Below are 22,066 nucleotides of genomic sequence, written 5' to 3'. Positions count from 1 at the left end.
GGTCAGGCTCCTTGTCCCGGGACCTGCTTCCTGGGGACAGTGCTCAGGGATGGAGGAGGGTCCAGAGACCGCTCCTGTGTGCCCACGCGGACTGCCCGCGTCTGCGCCGTGCGTCGCCGGCTTTCATTTTAATAGCTCTAATTTGAGAATGTGCCCGTGTCATTTTTATGAGGTTGGTGTTAAAAAAAAAAAATTTTACTGCCTTTTCCAAAAAGCTTTTTCAAAAAAAAAAAAAAATCGAAGGTGGGGGGAATATAGAATCACTTCCGAGTTTCATGATCTCTCGCCTGTAGTCTCTTGTGTGATTTTCCTTTCTTTTTTCTTCATGTGCCTTAGCTAGAGGACAAAGTCTAGCTGGTCAAGAACTTGTGTTCCTCTAGGTCAGTGCCCGCCGTGGTCCTGGTCCCTGACCTCTGACCTCTGGTCCCATCTTCCTGTATTCCCTCCCCCCCCTCCCACCCTCTGCTCCCTGAGGAGTTCAGTTTTGAGGGACGGGTGTTTAGTTCAAGTAAAGGAATAGTTATTAGACACCTGCTGTTTTCTAGCAGGGAATTAGGTATCCACCTTTAAAGATTAATTAATCACTTTCTCTTCAAAGTCTTCCAGTGACTTCCCCCACCCCCACCCCGTGATATAGAATGCAATAAATCATTGTACTGCATATAATCCCAGGACTTAAGAGGCTGAGTCAGGATTGCAAGTTCAAGACCCGCCTGGTCTATGTAGTGAAACTCTATCTTTCTATGTTTTTTTTTTAATTTTTTATTATCAAACTGATGTACAGAGAGGTTACAGTTTCATATGTTAGGCATTGGATACATTTCTTGTACTGTTTGTTACCTCGTCCCTCATTCCCTCCTCCCCCTCCCCCTTCTTTCTATGTTCTTATTTGATGTAATACCTGCATACCTCTAGGGCTGCTCTCTTTTACTACACTGACCTTTATCATTTGTCCTTTTTGTGTGTGTGTGGTCAGTTCTGGGACTTGAACTCAGGACCTGGGTGCTGTCCCTGAGCTCTTTTTGCTCAGGGCTAGTGCTCTACCATTGTGAGCCACAATTCCACTTCAGGGTTTCTAGTAGTTAACTGGAGTTTCCTTTCCTGCCTGGGTTGGCTTCGAACTTCAGTCCTCAGATGGCAGACTCCTGAGTATCTAGGATTATAGGAGTAAGCATTAGTGTCTGTTTTATTTTGTTTTGTTTTTCTGATAGGTTCTTGCTATATAATCCAGGATGGCCTCAAACTCCCCATCTGCCTGTGTCCACTACTGAGGCCTAGGGTGACAGGCGTGTGTCACTTCAGTTGGCTGTCCTTTGAGTTTATGACGCACCTCTTCCTTTTTCCCACCTTGAGGCCTTTGTACCATCCGTTTCCCCCACTTTGAATTGTCCCCCTTGGGAAAAAGGCTCTTCTTGCCTCAGAGAGGCCTTTCCTGGCCCATACCCTCGGTGGCCCATCCTGTACATACGGCTTACACAGAATGTGGGTTTGCTGGGTCTTAGTGTTGTGCGTCTGCTGAGTAGAATGTAAGCCCTTCACCGCTGGGAAGGCAGGAAAAGTACCTGGTCCTCCCTGGCCACTCCTCGGATTATTGGCCCATGAATAGTAAGTGACCCTGGGCCCTGGAGTAAGGTGACAGGCTCTCCTGGGAATACTTCCCAGGTTTGAGATGGGTGAGGGAGCCAGTACCCCGTGACACCCCTAATCCTCCTGGTCAAACCCCAGTGCAAATTAATTCTCAGGACAGTGTAGATGAAACTGGATCCTGCTTCAGTCAAAATTCCCAAGAGAGACACCCACGTGCACACAAAAAAATTGGAATGTGGTTTGTTTTGGCTGATCCAAATGAAACAGCCTGGCAGCACACTTCGTTGGTTGATGCCCACAGCCCCTAATTCCTCCTCCAGCAGAAATGTGGGGTGTGGCCTCTCCCCCTACCCATCTCCCTCACTGCTGCAGCTCTGCGCCCCTCCGCCCCAGTGTCCTAGCTGGCTTGCTGGGTCCTGGATGCCATCCGTCATAAGCCATTTGTTCCTAATTGTGGAGATCCTGCTAATGACTTCTGAATGGGGTGGGGGAAGGGAGTTCAGCTCCATTAAGGAGACTGGGAGGCATGGGCTGGAAAAGGGTTGCGTTAGCAGGGTCTTCTGGCTCGAGACAGAGTGATAATAGTTAAAGTGGTGTCACGGGGCCAGGTCCTGCAGGTCGGTAGGTGCTGTGTGTGAAGGCTCTGTGTGGTACACGTTGTGCCTTGTAGGGATGCCCTCTGAAGGAAGGGTGGGCTTGCTCCAGCATTACAAAGGAAAAATCTGAAGCTCAAACCCAGCGCCAGTGGCTCTGAGAGGATTGTAGCTCAAAGCCAGGCCACTCTGACTAACCAGCAAAAAGCCGGAAGTAGAACCGTGGCTCACATGGTAGAGCACCATCCCTAAGCGATCAAGTGCTGAAGCCCTGAGTTCAAGCCTCAGTCCTAGCACACACACTCACACCTGAGGCTCAACAGGCTGAGATGACTTACCTGAGGCCACCCATGGTCAGGGAGCCACGATGACCTGGGCTCTGAAATCGACAGTACTGTACCCCCACCCCTAAAGGAAAACTCCGCCTTGTCCTCAAACCACAGCACAGGATATGGTTTTCAGTCCACAACATGGGAGAAAGAAAAGGAAGCGTAAGGGCCAGTGGCTTCCAGGTTTCCACGCTCTCCTCATCCTCCCTCCACTCCTCCCCTCCCCCGAGCGTTCCCTCTGTTTCTGCAAGCTTTCCCAGGCTGGGAATGGGTGGCAACACTGGAGGCAGGCGGAGAGTGGGGCGGGAAGCAGCATCTGTAGCCCTGGGCCATCTGAGCAGAGGCATTCAGACCCCAAGCTCCTGTGGGTTGGCACAGCAGGGTGGTCTTTAGGTGTTGGGTGGTTCTGGGTCTCACACTGGGTCCAGGCCAGGCTGTAAGTACATTACAGGTCAGGACGCTGATGTCCAAGGTCAGCTTCCCATCTCCCTCCAGACCAGGCCTTGAGGTGATGAGTTGGCCGTGAGTGAATGAAGGAAAGAAGGAGAGACGGAAGGGCCTTGGAGGTGAAGATTCCCCAATTTTCCAGGGGCCTCTGTAGGCTTTTCTAGCCTTTTCCTACTACAACCCAGTGCAGCTCAACTTTGTGCCTGCCCTGGCTGTCGTTTCAAATCCCACCGTCCACCCCCTCTCCCTTCAGCTCTGGCTTGCTGTCACTGCAAACGCACCCTTCTCCCGACTTCTCCACTTGGGTGATTGGGCTCTTCAGAACTCCCAGAGCCCCTTCCTTCCTCCAGGAGGCCGTTCAGACCTCACCGCCCCAGCAGAGGAAAGCGTTCCTGGGCCTGGCGTGGGGCTCCCCTGCCCACCACTGTCACGGTCTCCGTAGTCCTCTGCCCCAGCACCTGAGCCCCTGGGGCTCTCGTATCTGGTTTAAGGAGGGCGGGGGGGGGGGGGGACCCTGGGCAAGGTGGGAGGAGGGGGAAGGGACCTTCGGTGGGGGGTAGGTCTGGAGGGGAAGGCCTGTCACAGGGAGGAATGAGACTGCAAGGCCCTGTCATTTTTTTCCCCCTGTAAATCTTGTAATTTCATGCTCCAGGGGACCACAACGTAAAAGAGTCGGTGAGGGTGAATTTAGCTCCCCTGGCTACTTTCCTCTGCCCCAGAGATGGAGCTGGGCTCTCCCCCAATTTCCCCTCTAAGCACCCCCCCCCACCCTGCCGCCACCGCCGCTTCTCCACCCCACCAGGGATGGCCATCTTCCCATCCTGACCAGTGTCCCCTTTGAGTCAGCAGGGCTGGCCAGCTGTAAGGCTGTTGCCCCCTGATATCCGGCCCCTACACCTCTCCATGCTATATCCTGGGCACCTGCCCCTTGGCTTCTATCACCCCAAGGCTGGCGCTCTGCCACTTGAGCCATAGCTCCACTTCCGGCCTTTTGGTAGCTCGTTGGAGATAAACGAGTTTTAGGGACTTTGCCGCTTGGCCTTTACTGTTCAGGCACTGGTGTTGAACTGCCGTCTTCAGAGCTCAGCTTCCTGAGTAGCTGGGATTACAGGTGTGAGCCCCGGCTGCCCTAGATCTTGTTTGTTTGATCATCCACTTTGCACTCATTGCCCTCATTGAACCCTCGGGGTGAGTGAGTCCCCGGGGGCTGTGACTTCCACAGACCCGGCCCCTGGGCCTTCTGCTGCCCTCTGCTTTCCCCGGGTGCTGGGTCCCCCGCTGACGCAGCCCCTGTCTTGCAGGCTCTCCAGGTGGCCCGCCAGTTCCTGCTACAGCAGGCCTCCAGCCTGAGCTCCCCCGGGAACAATGACAGCAAGCAGCCAGCCTCTGCCCTGCAGGTGAGGAGGGTGTGCCTGCCGCCATGCTGGCTGAGGCTGGGGGGGGGGGGGCGCGGGCGGGCACAGAGTGGGCAACTTTGCCCAGGAAGAAGTCTTGTCACTGCAGGCGTGTGGGTGGAGACGCGTCCACTTCAGGCCTTGGTCACTGCTGCCTCCTTTGTCTTTGTAGTCACTGTCTCTGGACCTCCTTTGCTGGGCCTCTCCACCCGGCCTCTCCACCTGGGGGTCTGTCCCAGGGCGGGGGGGGGGGGGCACTCTGCCCTGTCACCGTGCGTCCGTCTGTCCCGGAGTCTCCGCCCCTCTCTTGGCAGCCTCCCCTTCCCCCCCCCATCTCTCAACCACCGACTCTCCCAGTCTCTCCTCGTTTCCCGTCTCTGCTGTCTCTCTCCATCTCTCTTGTTTTCCTTTGTACAATCTGCCCTTTTTTCCCCCTTCTCCCTTCCCCCCAGCCTGCTGGCCCATCTGGCCGGTGGGGGGGGGAGGAGGGAGGGAGGAGGGGAAGCCAGGCCTTCTGTTTACCTTTTGTGACACAAAGAACTTGGGAGAATTGAAGTCTGAGTCTGGTTGGGTCACTACTAGGGCAGCCATTCCCCTCCCCCTCTGCCCAGCAGAGGAGCCCCCTCCCCCCCCAGCAGCAGGGACGGCCGGGGACTGGGGAGAGGATTAAACCAGGCTTTGAAAGGAAGTTTATCTAAGGGAGGAAGAGAGAGCACTGTACTGAGCTGATCCTGAGCCTTCTGGGGGCTGAAGGGGGCCAGAGGAGAGCAGGGGATGTGAGGAAGGGAAGGCAAATATAGGATCTCCAACCCCCCCACCCCCAAAAAAGAGCCCACTCCTGGGGAAAATTCCAGGGCTTCGACCAAGTATCTGTTCAAATATCTGTTTCATTTTTTTAAATTGAATGTATATTCAGAAAGAGCTTGGGAAAGTTCGAGGTGTCCAAGGCACAGTATGTAAGCGATCTCCATGGCTGGGGAAGAGGGGTGCGGCTGGGCAGGGGTGCGGAGAGGAGGGGAGCCTGCACCGTGTCCTCACACACTCAGATGTCAGGACTGGGTTTGCTTGGAGGAGAGACACTCCCGCTTTCCCCACAGTCATCAGTTCATTCAGCAGACCTTGCCAAGCATTTCTTTTTATACCCACGGCTGACGTGTATGGACTGTTCTCCTAGAGATGGGCCCCGAGCTCTTAACGCACCGTGCCATTTGCCCTCCCCACCCGTGGGAGAGGTGCTATCATTCCGCCATCCTGCAGATGAAGACGGTGAGGCCCGGAGGTTATGCTGTCCAAAGTCAGTCACTCCCTTCAGTGAGGACAGACCCTAGAGTGAATCCAGACACCTTGCTCTAGAACTCACACTCAACAGCCCCACCACTTCTGCCTCTGTCTTGCACCCACAGCGACCCAGGTTCCCTGGAGCTGGGAGCCCTAGAAACAGAGCTTTCCCGTGGGCTTCGGGCAAGGAAGACAGGGCTGGGCTTCTCACCTGAGTAAAAGTGCTTGCTTTCTGTTAGGAGGTTGGTGGTGTCTTTCCTAGGGCTCCACCCGGGCCCCTCTGCTCCCTAACAGCATGGCCTGCCCCTCACTTCCCCAGCCTTCTCCACTCGTCAGGGGGTGGGGGGGGCAGCTTCAGGTGGCCTTCCAAACCATATTAAGGCTCCAGCTCCAGCGTGGGGAGATTGCCTGGTATGGTCAGGCCTGAACCCTAGGTAGAGAGAAAGCCAATCACAGAAAGGGGTACAGGTAGCTGGGAGTTCTGGGGAGGAGACCAGCTACATGGCATTTCTGGAAGCTTTTTGTTATTGTTGTTGCTTGTTTTTTAATGTCCTACTGCTTTCTTGCTATAACTACCCTGAATCAATCAGTCTGAGAACTGGTTCCCTCCCTCCTTCCCTGCTTTTCCTCCTTCCCTCCCTTCCTCCCTTCCACTTCCTTTCCATTTTCCCTTGAATTAAGGCCTGGGCAGTGTCCCAGAGATTTTTTTGCTCAAGGCTAGCCATAGCTCCACTTTAGCCCCGCCACCCCCACCCCCACCGCCCCGGGTCATGGGCCTCAGGGCTTGGGCGCTGTCCCTGAGCTCTTTTGCTCAAGGCTAGCCCTCTACCACTTTGTGGAAGAGCACAGCCTCCGATTTCCTGGTGGTTAATTGGAGATAAGAGTCTCACAGACTTTCCTGCCCTGCTTGGCTCTGAACCCTGATTCTCAGATCTCAACTTCCTGGTAGGTAGGACTATAGGCACGAGCCGCTGGCACCTGGCTCACTTCAGGCTTTTTTTGGTAGTTAGCGAGAGCCTCACCAACGCCCCTGCCTTGTCTGGCTTCAAACCTTGATCCTCAGATCTCAGCTTCCTGAGTGGCTAGGATGACAGGTGTGAGCCACTGGTGCCTGGCCAGTCTGAGATTTTCATTCTGGTCATTTGCAAGGGAGTCAACCCAAACCGTCCTCCATCCTGATCTTGCCATACTGCTCCCCACTTGCCCAGGGACCCCAGACTTACGAAGTTATGTTTGAGTCCTCCATTCTGGCACCAAATTGCTTCCACCCTGACCTGCACTCCCCAATGAACTTCCTCTGTCAGATACTGTCCCCGTCCCCTCTAGCACCCTGTGATTATGGTAGGTAGAGGAGCTGGGGCCTGAGCAGAGTTGCTAGGGGGCTGGATCAGCTGCCGGCTTTCAACCCAGTTCCCCCAGCCAGGGAAGCTCCTGGCTGCTCTCCAGATGGGGCCTCCTGGGGCCCCCGCTGAGCTTACCAGCTGGCAGGTGCCTGTGCTGACATGTCCCAGCCTGGTGAGTCCACAGGGACTTGGTTCTCAGAGCCCCAGGGGGCACAGTGGTGGGTGCCTGTACCCAGCCACGCCCTGACACTTCTCGGTCCCATCAGGCCCCCTGCAGGCCAGCACACCTGAGAAGCCCATCCGGCTCTCCTAGGGGCCTCTGCAGCCGGCCTAGCAGGAGCCCCTGAGCCAGGGAGGCCGTCTGAGGCCTTCTATTTCTGTGCCTCTCAGGTGGAAAGCCCCGGAGCAGGCCAGGCCTTGTGTGTGTGTGTGCCGCTGCCGGTGACTCACCGTCCCAGTGCCTGGGGAGCTGCCCTGGGCTGTCTGTCCATCCTGCCTGTCATTTCTACTTCAGTTCTCTCTGCCCTAGGAGCGAGTGGCCTGGCACTTTGGGCCTGAGCAACCCCGGCTGTGCGGCACCCTTCCCTCCCCCCCCCCCCCCCCCCCGCCGCTTCTGCCGTCCCTCTGGGCACAGAACGGGTTATTGAGCCAGCGGTCATTCATGAAGTGGTAGTGATCACGGCACCACCTCACAGGGTGAGCCGCGTGCCCCGCACCTGCTCGGTGCTCCGCATCCTCGTCTGCCACCAGAAGGTGGGCAAGGTGAGGCGTGGTGGCTTCAAGGAGCCTGACTCCGGAAGCCAGGGCTTGGCACTCGCCACCGCAGCCACCCTGAGCGGAGAAGGCAGGGAAGGACAGGCCTTGTGTTGGACGCTTCCTGCCTAGGGACAGGCAGCCCTTCCATCCAGTCGTCTCTGGACGGGAGAACTTCAGAATCGTTCGGGAATGACGGTACAAAGAAGGCAATTGCAACACCGCCACCCCCTTTCCTCTCCACTGGGCTGGTTTACCCATTTCCAGACTTGCCTTTTTGTCTGGGCTTGGTCCCATGGGAACCTAACTTGTCCCTACCCAGGACAAGCTCCTGCGAGCATAGTCATCCTCCCGTGAGCCTCCTGATCTCTGCCTCCCCAGCACCTGGGATTATAGGCATGAGCCACTGCACTAGCTCCATCTTACCTAACAAGGTGACACATTTCATTATCAAATGAACCAAACGCCGCGGCACAAGGAACTGTCCTTCTGATAACGTTCATATTCGAAGATAGGAAACACTTGGCAAGACACTGGAAGGTATTCTTAGCTGCTCGCTCTGAGAAAGGGGAAAATGAGTTTGTAAGTTAAGTTTGACACAGTGTATGGTTGCAACTTTTGAAAATCACCTCGATATGCTTTACCTCTGGGTCTGTGGTTGAGAAGTAGTGTAGACTGGAAATAACCTAGAGCCATAGGCTTCGCAGACCTGGACTTAAGTCCCAGCCCCGCCACTTCTAAGCACATGTGTGTCCTCTCTGGTTTGCTCCTGGGTAGAAAGGGGCTGTAAGGAACAAACCCGGAAGAGCTCTCCAACCTGACTCACCTCCCCTCCCTGCTTACGGGTCCCTGGCAGGAGCCTTCCTTTCTATCACATGGTATTCCTGTGGCTAAAAGCTAGTGGCCACACCTCTCAGAGACCTGGGGAAAAGCTCAGGAGAGGTGCCCGGCCACCGGTTCGGCAGGGGGGCCAGCAGTGGGACTTCCCCGGTGTGCCTGAGTCCCCTGTTTGCTCAGAGGCTGCCTGGAGATTTCCTCTGCTGTGGTTTACAGGATGCCCCTTCAGGGATTGGGAAGGGAGCCAACTCCTCCCCCAGCCGCCAGGTAGGGCTGGGGCTCTGGGAAGGGTCGAAGACAAGTTCCTGCAGGACTTCCTGACTGGGCTGTCCCCAGACCCCTCCTTCCCACCCCAGCACCTGCAGAGAAGCTGTGCTCCCATCCGGGAGGGGAAGGCCTTTCCGTTTAGGGAGCACATACTTAGTGAAGAGCACCCAGTGTGTGCCAGGTTTAGGGGTGAGAGGTTAGCGTCGTGGGCATGTAGAGTTCCTGCAGTGATGATGGGGTGGCAGGTAGCCCCCCCCCCCCGTCAGAACACCTGTTCTGTGCAACGAGGAGCGAGGACAGTGTGGCTGATTAGACCATTCTGGTGGTGACTGCGAGCCTGAGGGGCGCAGGGTGAAGCTCCTGCTTTCCCGGGAGCCTCTCGCCTGTGTTGGACCCCAGGCCAGGAGGTGTAAAGCTGGTCTCCCTTCCGTGTCCCCCGTGCGCCCTCTGGGAGCCAGCCTGTGCTCTGTGGCTGGATGAGGACACCTCCCTCTCCCCCGCCGCCGCTCACCCCTCCCTCTGTGAACGTTTCCTTGCACGCTTCGCCAAATGTTGGTACCAGGGCTTGAACACAGGGCCTTGTGGTCTAGCTTGGCTGCTTTTTTTTTTTTTCTTTCAACTCAAGGCTAGCATTCTACCACCTGAACCACACCTCTCCTTCCAGCATTTCACCTACTGAATGAAACAGAAAAGACCTGGCTGCCCCAGTTGGCTTTGAACTGTGATCCTCAGATCTCAGCCTGCCGAATAGCTAGGATTATAGGCGTGGGACACCGGCACCCCGGCACTAGCTGGGCCACTTGTAAAAAGCTTCCTGTGGTTTGCCCACCTTGCCTGGGGGTGTGTGTGTCTCAGGACAGACTGAGCAGAGCTGGGAATATCTGGTGTGCCCCTCCCTCACGCTGAATGAAAAACCCTCACCCTCAGAAGCATGGCTTCCACTAGCCGGATGTCACAAGGGTCTAATTTTCCTGCACAGAGGACGGCCTACCCCCCCTCTTCCCCCCACCAGCCCAGTCAGGTGTCCAGAGAGACTGTAGGTGGCTGTAGGTGTCAGGGCCAGTGTGCAAACCCAGACGATCTCACTGGAGCCGTCCCACCGCCCTGCGTGGGGCCCCAGGCTGCACCTGGCACTAACGGGGGAAATCCTGCAGGTGCCCGTGTCAGTGGCCATGATGTCGCAGCAGATGCTTACCCCCCAGCAGATGCAGCAGATCCTGTCGCCCCCACAGCTGCAGGCCCTGCTCCAGCAGCAACAGGCCCTCATGCTCCAGCAGGTGAGTTTGGCCACAGGATAGCGGGTTTCCCCCGGCTTGTCTGGCCTCTGGCCTCCCTCTCTACCGCCAGCTTGCTCGAGGGCTCAGGCTGTGATGGAAACCAGAGAGACTGCCCAGGCTGGATCGGTCCGCATTCCTTCACAGCAGCTGGGGGAGGCCAAAGGTCCCACCTGCCTCTCAGCAGCTCTCCCTGCCAGGTCCCCTCCCTGTGTGCTGGCCCCGTGTCCAGCTCTCGGGCTCAGGAAAGGCAAAGTACTGGAACATGGAAGCCCCTTGCCCCTGCCACCTGCTCAGGAGATCCACCGAGAAGTTGGAGGGGTCAGAGCGGAGGACTTACATCCCCCTCCCCCTCCTGGGGATCGCAGGCCCTAGCAGGCCAAGTTTTCTCTGGAACCCCTGAAACCTGCCCTGCCCACAGGACTCTGGGCAGAACCTTTGCAGCCAGCAGTCCCTATGGCTCACCGCCCCCTTGTTCCTCCAGCTGCAGGAATATTACAAGAAGCAGCAAGAGCAGCTCCACCTACAGCTCCTCACCCAGCAGCAGGCTGGGAAGCAGCAGCCCAAAGAGGTGAGCAGTTGTTAGCAGCCTCCAGGCCCGAGTCCTGGGTGACCCTCAAAGCTCCCCTCCCCGACACCTGTAGCCCAGGCCCCGCTTGGACACGCGCTGCCGTCGGAAGGGGTCAGCCCTGTGGGAATAGACAAGCCAGGAAAACGCTGGAGGGAAGGAGCTGAGGGGCTGACAGTGGAGGTTACTCGCACGCCACCTTTTTTTTCCCTTTCTCTCCTTGTCTGGAGCGGTCTCTGCACACGCGCACGCGTGTTACGCATCTGAGAGTGGCGTTCTATGCTCGTGTCCAGCTGCCTAGGGTCCTGCCATCCCGCGGCCCACCCCTGTTGGTGACCCAGCCCCTGGGCAGAAACCCAAGCTTCTTTCGTGTGTGTGTGTGTGTGTGTGTGTGTGTGTGTGTGTGTGTATACATACATACCGTATGCTTGAACTTAGCTTTTTCACTCGAGGCTAATGCTTCACCACTTGAACCACAGCTCCACGTCGGGTTTTTTGGTAGTTGAGAGTCTTACCGACTTTCCTGCCAGGGCTGGCTAGGAACTGTGACCCTTGAAGCTCAGTCTTCTGAGTAATTAGAATTGCAGGTATGAACTACGGCGCCCAGCCACCACCAACATCCACAGCCCCATCCCCTCAGCCACCCCTGGAGTCTTGCGAATGCTACGCATCTTCAGTCTCTGTTGGCTTAGCCTCCTGTTTCCTTCTTTAGTAGCCGGGCCCCCACCTCCAAGGGTGGGCGGGCAGGCGGGCAGGCAGCGAGCACCTTGGCTCTCAGGACTCCAGCACCCGCTGACAGCCTGCTTGTCAGCGTGTGTAAAGAACTGAAAGGGGGAGGGGGAGGGGCCCAGCCGAGCACAGCAGCAGAAGCCATGTGGTTCTTCCTCTCTCCCCCCCCCCCAAGCTGGCTGAGGCTGGCCAAGTCCCATTCACCTGAGTCTCTGTGTCCAAAAAGCAAGACAGGATGGGATCTGGGGTTTGGGGGAGCGTGGGGAGAGAACCTCTCCCCACCCCCCCGCCATGGAGGGGGCTCTGGGCCTGTGGGAAGGATGCCCTGCAGGCAGAAGTGATCCCCAGATCTGACAGGGCTCATCGATCATGGTGATAGGACGAGCTCCCCCCCCCCCCCAGATGCACAGCTGTAGCTCGGGAGCAGCGGAGGAGGGAGGGGGAGGAAGGAGGGCTTCGTGCTGCGCGTCTGGGTCTGGCTGTGTGTGTTTGTGCGCGCGCGCGTGCGTGCATGCGTGCATGCGTGTGTTTACTGTGAGGAGGCATGCAGCCCTATGGAAGCTGGGCTGGGAGCAGAGAAGCTGCAGCTGCCGACGCCACCACGGCAGCTCCGGGGGCTGACAGGCCCTGGGAGGGGGTGGCAGCAGCGTGGGGGCCAGATGGCACGGCCGAGGCCAACGGCGCCCCTCTCTGCCCACCCCCTCGGGGCCCCTCCCAGGCGCTGGGGAACAAGCAGCTGGCCTTCCAGCAGCAGCTCCTCCAGATACAACAGTTACAGCAGCAGCACTTGCTCAACCTGCAGCGGCAGGGGCTGGTCAGCCTGCAGCCCAGCCAAGCCTCGGGGCCCCTCCAGACTCTCCCGCAAGGTGAGCCCGCCCCGCCCCCAGCCCCCCAGCCCTCCCTGAGCCCCCTGAGCCCGGCGGGAGGCGGGAGGCGGGCCGTGCGCGGGCCTGGGCCCTGCCAGCCTCCCCGTCTCTCTCCCACCCACAGCAGCCGTGTGCCCGACGGATCTGCCCCAGCTGTGGAAGGGCGAGGGCGCCCCCGGGCAGCCCGCCGAGGACAGCGTCAGGCAGGAGGGGCTGGACCTCGCCGGCACGGCTGCCACCGCTACCTCGTTCGCCAGTCCCCCCAAGGTCTCCCCACCCCTCTCCCACCACCCCCTGCCCAACGGACAACCTACTGTGCTCACATCGCGGAGAGACAGGTAGAGTGGGTGGGGGTGGGGCGGGCCGGGGAGGCGGCCACCTGCCCCCCCTTCCCCCCCCCCAGCTGGACTCTTGGGGAAGAGCTGCCGCGCTGGGGTGGGGGGAGGGGGAGAGGCCCTGAAGTTGGCCCTGTCTCCCAGAGCATCAGAAAGCTCCACCGCAGAGCTAGGCCCAGGGCTACTGGGGACATGGGGGTCTCTAAGCCCAGCTCCCTCCTGCCCCCCCCAGCTCCTCCCACGAGGAGACCCCCGGCTCCCACCCCCTCTACGGACACGGAGAGTGCAAATGGCCAGGCTGCGAGACCCTGTGTGAAGACCTGGGCCAGTTCATCAAGTAAGTGTGGCCCGGCCCCTCCGCAGCCCGCCACCAAGCTCGCCCCTTCTGGGACCCTCGAAGGGACCCTCGGTCACCAGCTGGCCTGTGTCTTCCCTGCGGGGGGTCTGGTTCTTCTCTGGCCTCCATAAGCTCCCCGGCGCTCCCCTCCCTCTCTGTCCCTCCCCCCCTGCCCCCCGCCCCGGCTGGCAGCCTGCCATCCCTACCCAGACAAGGGGGAGTCTGGGGCGGCGGGGCGGGGGGGGGGTGAGCTCTTCTCCACCCAGCACCCTCCCCACAGCCGGGAGAAGGAGGGCTGTGGACAGGCAGGGCGGGAGGCCGACAGGCGGTGGCAGCAGGCGGCCAGCTGCCACCGCAGTGCCAGGCTGTCACTGACTGATTAACTCTGCTGTCTCCCGGACCCATGCAGCATCAGGGTCAAACAAATTGTTTTCACGCTTCGTCGGAGGTTTACTTAATTAGTTCATTTGCAATTAGATCTCTCTGTAGCTGAGTTTTAGCAAAGACATCAAAGGAGCCTGACTAGAAGGCTTCCTCCTTTGCCCTGTGTTTTTTTTTTTGTTGTTGTTGTTGTTGTTTTTTTCCCTCCCCCACCCCTCTCTTTGTATCTCTTGGTCTGTCTGCTTTGCAGGCCAAAGGCGAGTGGGATTGGAGGATGGGTTGGGAGGGGAAGCGGGAGAACCCAGACCCATTCTCTCCCCCCCCCCCCCCCGCCTCTTCCCCTCCCCTCCAAGACACCTCAACACCGAGCATGCGTTGGATGACCGGAGCACGGCCCAGTGCCGCGTGCAGATGCAGGTGGTCCAGCAGCTGGAGATCCAGGTGTGGCCCCAAGGGGCAGCCGGAGGGGCGGGGAGGTGCACAGTGGCGGGGCCTCCACAGTCTCGAGGGAGTGTCCTGTGCTAAGTCCTACCTAATTGCCTTGGCGAGAGGAGGGGTGAGGACAGCGGAATTCCGAGGGTGAACCAAGGTGGGGGCATATCTATACAAGCACAACTAGGACTGGCTCGCGCCCGCAGTCCTAGCTCTTAAGGGAGCGGAGGTCTGAGGATTGAGATTTGAAGCCAGCCCTGGCAGACAAAGCCGAAAGATTCCTTATTTCCAATTAACCAGCCAAAGGCCACAAGTGGAGCTATGGCTCGAGTGGTAGAGCATTATTAGTCTTGAGTGGAAAAGCCAAGCAACGTTATTGCTGAATTCAAGGCCCAGCACAAAAAAAAAGTAAGTTGAAAATGAACAGGAAGGCCAGGCAGCTGCTTAGTGCTGCACTATGTCACGTACCTGAATATCCCAAGGGATCCTCGAAGCAGCCTCGGGTGGCCACATCTTGATCGTGAATCCCACTTTATATACCGAGAGCAACAGAAGCCTTTCTGGTGGTTGCTGTGCTTGGAACCTAGGCCCCCTGGCTCACGTGTTGAAGCTGTAGGGCACAGAGTACTCAGGAGGTGACATGGGGACAGTCCAGCAAGCAGCCAGTCAGCTAGGCACAGCCAACCCTCCCAGGAGGGGGTCGCAGCGGATGCTCCATCGAATTAATTAATTACCTTGTTGGTCGATTTACTTTTATACTGGGGCTTAAACTCGGTCTGAGCACTGTCCCTCGGGTTTTGTTCTTGTTTTTGTTTTCCTCAAAACTTGTGCTCTATCACTTGAGCAACAACTCTGCTTCTCCGCTTTTGGATACTTCATTGGGGAGAAGGGTCTTGAGTTTCCTGCCCTGGGCTGGCCTCAAAGCACGATCCTCCGATCTCAGCCTCCTGGGCGGCTCCCATGACAGGCTTGAGCCTGAGCAAGTGACTCACTAAGTCTGCCAGGGTCCTCCCGTCCTCCTGCGCCGTGGGGCCCGGCACTCACCCTGGCCCCTCCGCCTCCCCGCAGCTCGCCAAGGAGAGTGAGCGGCTACAGGCCATGATGGCGCACCTGCACATGCGGCCCTCGGAGCCCAAGCCCTTCAGCCAGCCCGTGAGTGACTCTCCTGCCCTCCCCCCTCCGGAACCCCCCCACATCGTTCACAGCTGAACCCAGTCCCCGGCTCCTCCTCATTCCCCAAGGTGACCGTCTCTTCAGACCCATTCCCAGATGGCCTCGTGCACCCCCCAACCTCGGCTGCTGCCCCTGTCACCCCCCTGCGGCCCCCTGGCCTGGGCTCTGCCTCCCTGCACAGCGGGGGCCCGGCCCGCAGGAGAAGCAGTGACAAGTTCTGCTCTCCCATCTCCTCAGGTAAGGCTGAGCTCGGGGAGCGGGGAGGGGCGTCCCCCCACCCCACCCCACGCCGGGCCTCATCATCCCTGCCTGTCTCCCCCAGAGCTGGCCCAGAATCACGAGTTCTACAAGAACGCCGACGTCAGGCCCCCCTTCACCTACGCCTCCCTCATCCGCCAGGTAAGCTCGGAGGCCGCGCCCTGACCCCCGAACCCTGACCCCCGGGAGGGGCCAGAGGGCCCCGCCCTCTCCGCCTGGCCTCCTGCAGATCTGCTGCTCACACGCGCGTACGAACTAGATCTGTCAGGCATCTCTCGTGCCCGTGTGCACACTCCTGTGATGAGCACTCAGGCTGCCTGTCTTTCTCTCTGTCCTTGGGAAGTCAGGGCCCAAGCCGAAGGGAAGGAATGGATGCAGGGTCTCTGCTCTTTTCTCACCCACAGGCCATTCTGGAAACTCCGGACAGGCAGCTGACCCTGAATGAGATCTATAACTGGTTCACCAGGATGTTCGCCTACTTCCGCAGAAACACTGCCACCTGGAAGGTGAGGCTCGTGCCCTGGCACCCGAGGCCCACCAGGGGGCCGGGGTGTGGCTCAAGCCACTAGAGGGCTAGTGAGACGTTCTGAGTTCAAACTCTAGTACTACCCTCTCCCAGAGAAAGAAAATGCATAGCTCGTCTAGCAGCAGGACCAAGGCCTGGCTCCGATCTCAGCAGGAGCTGGGGAGTGGTCCACGGCTCTTTTTTCTTTCTTTCTTTCTTTCTTTTTTGAGGTAAGAACTCATGTTGCCCAAGCTGGCCTTGATCCCCTGGGTTCAAGAGAGGATCCTCAGAAGGATCCGGCCTCAGCCTCGCAAGTAGCTGGAATTACAGGCAGGAGAAGAGAATTGAGTGTGTGGTGTGGTGTGGTATGGTGTTATGAATTGAACCTAAGGCTTTATGCATGTGAAGCAGGCATTCTACAATGGAGTGAGCTACCTTCCCAGGCCCTACCTGTCTTTAATGGCCCTGGTACCCAGCTTTAGACTACTTTCCTCCTCCCCCCCCCACCCCTTTTTTTGGAGCTGGTTCTAAAGCTTGAACTCGGGGCCTGGGTGCTGTCCTGGGGTTGTTTTGGGTGTTTTTTTGTGTTTGTTTGTTTTTTGCTCAAGGTGAGCACTGTACCACTTAAACCACAGCTCTACTTCCAGCTTTTTGGTGGTTCATTAGCGATGAGTCTCACAGACTTTTCCTGGCCAGGCTGGCTTTGAACCATGATCCTCAGAGCTCAGCCTCCTGGTGATTAGCAAGGATTACAGACCTGAGCTACCAGCGCCCCATTCTGCTACCGCCTTGATGGAAACAAGTCCTTCTCTTTTCTAGGTGGCTCTGCTCTAGGCCACAGACTCCAGCCCCGGGAGAGAGAGAGGGCCTGGCTCTGAGTCCACGTGTCCATCCGGAGGGGGCTGGCAGGGCGTGCAGGCCTGCGTGGGGGCTGGTGCTGAAACACAAACACAGCCACTCACACATCCCACAGCTCTGCCACCGGTGGCAGGGAGATAATTGTTTCTATCCAATTAGCCATTTTAACACCTTCAGTCATTAAGAGTTTCCCTGAGAGACCAGAGGAATGCAAGAGGGGAACCCCGAAAAATGGGACACCAGAGATAGGAGCTGGGGTGCTAACCAAGATGGGTGTGTGTGTGTGTGTGTGTGTGTGTGTGTGTGTGTGTGTGTCAGTGTCACCTGAGGGCGTCCCCATCTCTAAACCTTTCTGGGAATCCCTGTCTTTCGAGTCCCCCTGCTGGCCAGTTTGGAAACTGCACTTAAGCTCAGTTCCCCTGCTTGGGGGGGAGCGCATTTCAACAAGTGTTACTGTAAGCCTCCGTCCCCACAGTGCCCAGGGCAAGGAGGGGTCCGCGTGGCCCCAGCCGCCTCTGCCCTGGAGTGTGCAACTGAAGGGCTCTGCTCCACAATCTTCCAGGTCCCTATGCCTAGCTCCAAAAGCCTGGGGAGAGAGACTAGGTCGCTGGGGCAGCTGCTCTGATTGGCTACGAGTGATGTCATTCCCTACCAACCACAGTCTGTCCCTCTTTCTGAGCCAGCCTGGCCTTCTTGGGGCCACCAGGGCGGATCTCCAGCCTTCAGGCGAGATCAGACACCAGGCTTTTAGGAATGGTAGTCCTGGGCTGGGAATGTGGCTTAGCGGTAGAGTGCTTGCCTTGCGTGCAAAAGCCCTGGGTTCGATTCCTCAGCTCCACATAAATAGAAAAAGCCAGAAGTGGCGCTGTGGCTCAAGTGGCAGAGTGCTAGCCTTGAGCAAAAAGAAGCCAGGGACAGTGCTCAGGCACTGAGTTCAAGCCCCAGGACTGGCAAAACAAAAAGAAAGAAAAGAAAAGACACGGTAGTCCTGTACAGACCAATGACTCCCGTAATGATCTAATGTTAATCCTTCCCCTCTTTGGGGGTGGCATGTAGAGCTGCATTTGCATCCAATAGCCCCCTTCTTTAGGAGGGGGTACCTTTCTGTCTTCTCTGTGTCTCCTCTTGCAATCAAGAGCTGATGTTGGTGACATCTTTAACCTCTGCTGGAGACAGGCCGCCCACATCTGCTCCTCTCTTGCCTTCATCTCCATCTCTTCCCCGGCTACTGGAGCCCCTGTGAGCAGCCAGCCAGGCTGGAGGGAGTCATTGCCCAGGGGCCTTCCAGTAAGCAGTGCTCTGCTGCCGAGGCCTTCCACGGCAGACTAGGCTTTGTCTATGCCTGGGGTCCACGTTGACTTTCAGGGGGAGTTGTGGATTGATGGATGATTGGTTTGAACTCAGGGCCTTGAGTTCATTTGGCCAGCTTTAGCCTCCTGAGGAGCTCCGATTCTAGAGGTGCGGCCCCAGCTCTGGGCTCAAGGGTTTTTGTTGTCTTTTTCAGTGTTTAAAGCCAGACTTCGCTTGGGTTCCTTGTGCCGTGTTCTCTGTCTGTCTGCAGTTTCCCTCTGGCCTCCCCGGTCCACCACTCCCCTGCCCTGTGTTTGTGGGCTTCCTCTCCCCCCACGCCAAGGTGCCATTTGCTTCAGAGTGGGCGGAAGGGACAGGAGTGGGCGTGGGCCTGGCCAGCTGCTGCCGGTCCGGGGACGGAGCTGCCATCTGCCCGGCCCGTGTCCCCTCCCGGGGCCCGTGTTGTGGGCCCGTCCTTTTGTTTACGCAGCCCCCGCCAGACCCCTTAAATTGCCGCTAATGTTTTAGCGTAACGAATTAGTCTCCCATCACGAATCAGGCTTCGAAATGAGGGAAAAAAGCCCCGGTGAGGCCATCCTCGGAAATTGGGGTCATTCTCATTTGCAAAGCGGAGGATCGGAGCCCCGTAATGCGGGCAAATTTATTCCGAGGCAGGAGCCCAGCGTGATTAGGCCCTTTGTAATTATCGCTCCGTGAGATTCCACTCCAGCCGCCGCCTCCCTCGTGGATTAGCAAGCGAGTCGGAAAAATACACAGGATTTAATTAGAGGCAAATTAAAATTGGTAATGAAATCGGGCCAGTTGCAAGTGGCAAGAGTTGGAAGGGAGCGAGGGAGAGGGGGTCTCCAGGGGCACCGGCTGCCCGCCCTGCCCGCTTTCTTCCCCGTTTAGAAATGTAAAGAGGAGATGAGGATTGGGGGGGGGCGGGGGTGGACAGACAGAGGACAGAGGACAGAGACGAAGGCAGGGATGGCGATGATGGTGACATCGGAGGCTGGGGTGGGGGACGGGAAATCTGAGGACAGAGTGCAGGGCAGGAGCAGGAGGGGGGTTAGGGCCCTAGTCTGAGCTGTCCGTGGGGAGCTGCGGCCAGCCAGCGTCCCCTCACCCAAGTGACCTGCAAGCCAGATGACCTCAATCCCCGAATTTACCTTGCCGGGAGGAGAGGAGAAGAACAAGGCGACAGATTCTCCCCGCCTTCCGTCTGGCTTCTCTCCCGTCTCTTCTCTTGCCTTCTCTTCTTTTTCTGTCCTCCCCCTCCCTCTCCCTCTCTCTCTCCGTCCTGCCTGTAGCTATTCACCCGCTCCTTCCCAGTTAGCAGGTGGTTTAGTTCTACAAGTGCGCGTCAGGCAGTAGCTCCCGTCCGTGGCTCTCTGACTCGCGGGGACGGTCGGAGATTGCCGTGAAGGTCACGAGCTCCTTCCAACCTGTCAGACTCGGAAGGCAGCGCCGCACGCGCCTGCGATCCGCGAGCTGTCCCGGGCTCTCTGAGATGCCAGCTCCCGGATACCATCTTAGCATCGGCGGCTCTGAGTCACAGCCACGCGTGTCTTTGATCCGCGATGACAGGGAAAGTAATCGCTGCCGCCTAGATGTCATTTAGTTGGCAAACAGCATCTTCTGAAGTGCGGCAGGGAAAGAGGGGGCCCCGTTAGTGAAGTGGGCTGCCAGGGAGAGAAAGTGGGGCCCCCTGGTGGCGGGGCGGGAGGGGAGGGGCCTGGGCAGGTGGGACTGCGCGAGGGCCCGGCGTGCACTGAGTGGAGAGCGGGCCCGGTGGCCGCTTCTGAGCTCCTGTCCGCTGCTCTCCCAGAATGCCGTGCGCCACAACCTCAGCCTGCACAAGTGCTTCGTCCGCGTGGAGAACGTCAAGGGTGCCGTGTGGACTGTGGATGAACGCGAGTATCAGAAGCGGAGACCCCCAAAGATGACTGGGTATGGCCCCCCCCATGTCTCCCCGCTTGTGTCTTCTGTCCCTGCTTTTTCGTGTGTGTGTGCACGTGCACGTGCGCGTGCGTGTGTGTGTGCGCGCACGCCCGTGCCCACACTGGGACTTGAACTGCGGACCCGAGTGCTCTCCCCTGGCATTGTCGCTGAAGGCTGGCACTCTACAGCTTGAGCCGCAGCTCCGCCTCCGGCTTTTTGCTTGTTATTCGGACATGAGAGCCTCACAGACTTTGCTGCCCAGCTGGTTTGGGAACACGGTGCTCGGATCTCGGCCTCCCGAGCAGCTAGGATGACAGGCGCGGGCCACCGGCACCTGGCTGCCCTGACCTCCTCTGATCAAGAGAAGGAGCTGAGGGGCTGGGGATATGGCCCAGTGGCAAGAGCGCTTGCCTCGAATACATGAAGCCCTGGGTTCGATTCCCCAGCACCACATATACAGAAAACGGCCAGAAGTGGCGCTGTGGCTCAAGTGGCCGAGTGCTAGCCTTGAGCAAAAAGAAGCCAGGGACAGTGCTCAGGCCCTGAGTCCAAGCCCCAGGACCCTGGAACCACAGAGGCAGAGCCGGGCCGTGGCTGAGGGCCTGCTGCCCACTAGGGCCCACACTTGCCTGCGTCCCCTGAGCCCACCTCTCATACCTGCCCTCCATTCTTCACGGGGGGGGGGGGGGGGCAACCAGTCCAGCAGGTGTGGGATGTGAACAGACTGGGAAGCCGAGGCGTGGGGCGGGCCGCAGAGCCAGCAGGTGCCACGGCCCCCCGCGAAGGGCCCGCGCTCCCCGAGGGACCTGGTCGGACCGAGGAGCGAGGACCCTGCTCTCGACTCCCAGGCTGACGGGCACGCAGCGCCCGCCCGACCCCGCCCGGAGTTGGGGAGCGCCCGAGCTGAAGCCCCCCCCCCTCTCCCCAGGAGCCCCACCCTGGTGAAGAACATGATCTCCGGGCTCAGTTATGGAGCACTTAACGCCAGCTACCAGGTGACTGCCCCCCTCTCTGGTGTGACCTGAAGCCCGCCTCCCTGCAGAGGGTTCTTGGAGGCCAGGCCCACGGGAAGCCCGGGCTGCGCCCCGAGGCTGCGGCCGGCCGGCGTAGCCGCGGTGTCTCCCGGGTGAGGGTGCCCGGGCCAGGCGCCCGGAAAGCAGGGAGGTCAGAGCTCCGGCCTCACACTAGGAGGGGCCAACACGCCAAAGGCCGAGATGGGTGCGCACGCCGGAGGGGCGGGGCACGTGCCTGCTTCCTCCAGCTGCTGATCCCCCCCCCCCCCCCTCGCCCCAGGCCGCCCTGGCCGAGAGCAGCTTCCCACTGCTCAGCAGCCCCGGCATGCTGAACCCCGGCTCGGCCAGCAGCCTCCTGCCCCTCAGCCAGGACGACGCCGGCGCCCCCGGGGAGCCTCTGCCCAGCAACGGCAGCAGCAGCCCTCCCCGCCTCTCCCCTCCACAGTACAGGTGAGCACCCGGCACCGAGCCCCCCTCCCGTCCTCCCCCTGCCTGCCTACCTCCCAGGGGTCAGAGGGGACGAGAGGACCCGCACCCACGCACGCACGCCGCCCCCTCCACCACCACCCCCCCGCGCAGCCACCAGGTGCAGGTGAAGGAGGAGCCCGCCGAGGCGGAGGAGGAGCAGCGGCGGCCCGGGGCGTCCTTGGTGCCCCCCACCCCCGGCATCGTGGGACCCCCCGAAGACAGGGACCTGGAGGAGGAGCTGCCGGGAGAGGAGCTGTCCTAAAGGGTCTGGAGAGGTGGGCAGGGCGGGGGTGAGACCCCCCAGCTGCCCAGCCCCCAGGCCCACCCACCCCCTCGACAGCCCCTCCGACCTCAAGGCACTTCCAGGACTCGGGCGGCGGTGGCCTGAGCCAGCAGCTCCCAAGACGACCCGACCGACAGACGCGGGGACACGGGACCCCTGGGCTGGGACCGGTAGAGGACACGGAGGGCCCGGCCCTCTCCAACTTTCCCCTACCCCTGGAAACCGCCTCCCCCAACCACCAGCAGCAGGGCCCTCCTCCCCACCAGCGCCCCCGACAGGCCCCTCGGGGCCATGGAGACCCGCAGGCGGGGCCGAGTCACCTCACTCCCCGCCCTCCCCCGGCCCAGAGGCCCCCACCCCTCCTCTGTGCTCCCCCAGCCCCGTCCCCCCCACCCCCCACCCCCCGTCTTTTCTGTACTGTGAAGATTTGCTCTGTAACCCTAACGACCCTGGGCCCCGGGGTGGGGCATGGACATTCAGACCAGCCCCTGGGCCGCGGGGGGGGGGGGGGGCGCCCCGTGCTC

The 22,066-nt window shown here is 59.2% G+C and overlaps 1 protein-coding gene across 3 annotated transcripts in view; it reads left to right on the top strand.

Annotated features, from left to right (window-relative positions):
• Foxp4 (forkhead box P4) overlaps window positions 1-21,817 on the top strand; it is a 44,351-nt gene extending 22,534 nt beyond the window's left edge. For all 3 annotated transcript variants that reach the window (XM_048347791.1, XM_048347794.1, XM_048347795.1), the window contains 15 exons: window positions 4,258-4,353; window positions 9,983-10,105; window positions 10,587-10,673; window positions 12,118-12,265; window positions 12,390-12,603; window positions 12,833-12,937; window positions 13,672-13,759; window positions 14,819-14,902; window positions 14,992-15,160; window positions 15,246-15,322; window positions 15,586-15,687; window positions 19,666-19,787; window positions 20,707-20,773; window positions 21,072-21,241; window positions 21,371-21,817. In XM_048347791.1, the coding sequence (XP_048203748.1) occupies window positions 4,258-4,353; window positions 9,983-10,105; window positions 10,587-10,673; window positions 12,118-12,265; window positions 12,390-12,603; window positions 12,833-12,937; window positions 13,672-13,759; window positions 14,819-14,902; window positions 14,992-15,160; window positions 15,246-15,322; window positions 15,586-15,687; window positions 19,666-19,787; window positions 20,707-20,773; window positions 21,072-21,241; window positions 21,371-21,521 (1,803 nt within the window). In that variant the 3' untranslated portion in view covers window positions 21,522-21,817. The remainder of the gene's footprint in view (window positions 1-4,257; window positions 4,354-9,982; window positions 10,106-10,586; window positions 10,674-12,117; window positions 12,266-12,389; window positions 12,604-12,832; window positions 12,938-13,671; window positions 13,760-14,818; window positions 14,903-14,991; window positions 15,161-15,245; window positions 15,323-15,585; window positions 15,688-19,665; window positions 19,788-20,706; window positions 20,774-21,071; window positions 21,242-21,370) is intronic.
• The last annotated feature ends 249 nt before the right edge of the window (window positions 21,818-22,066 follow it).

This window comes from Perognathus longimembris, chromosome 6 (assembly GCF_023159225.1).
Source record: "Perognathus longimembris pacificus isolate PPM17 chromosome 6, ASM2315922v1, whole genome shotgun sequence".
Classification (NCBI taxonomy): Eukaryota; Metazoa; Chordata; class Mammalia; order Rodentia; family Heteromyidae; genus Perognathus; species Perognathus longimembris.
Note: the sequence above shows the minus strand (reverse complement) of the source record. Positions and strands in the feature narration are given on the sequence as shown.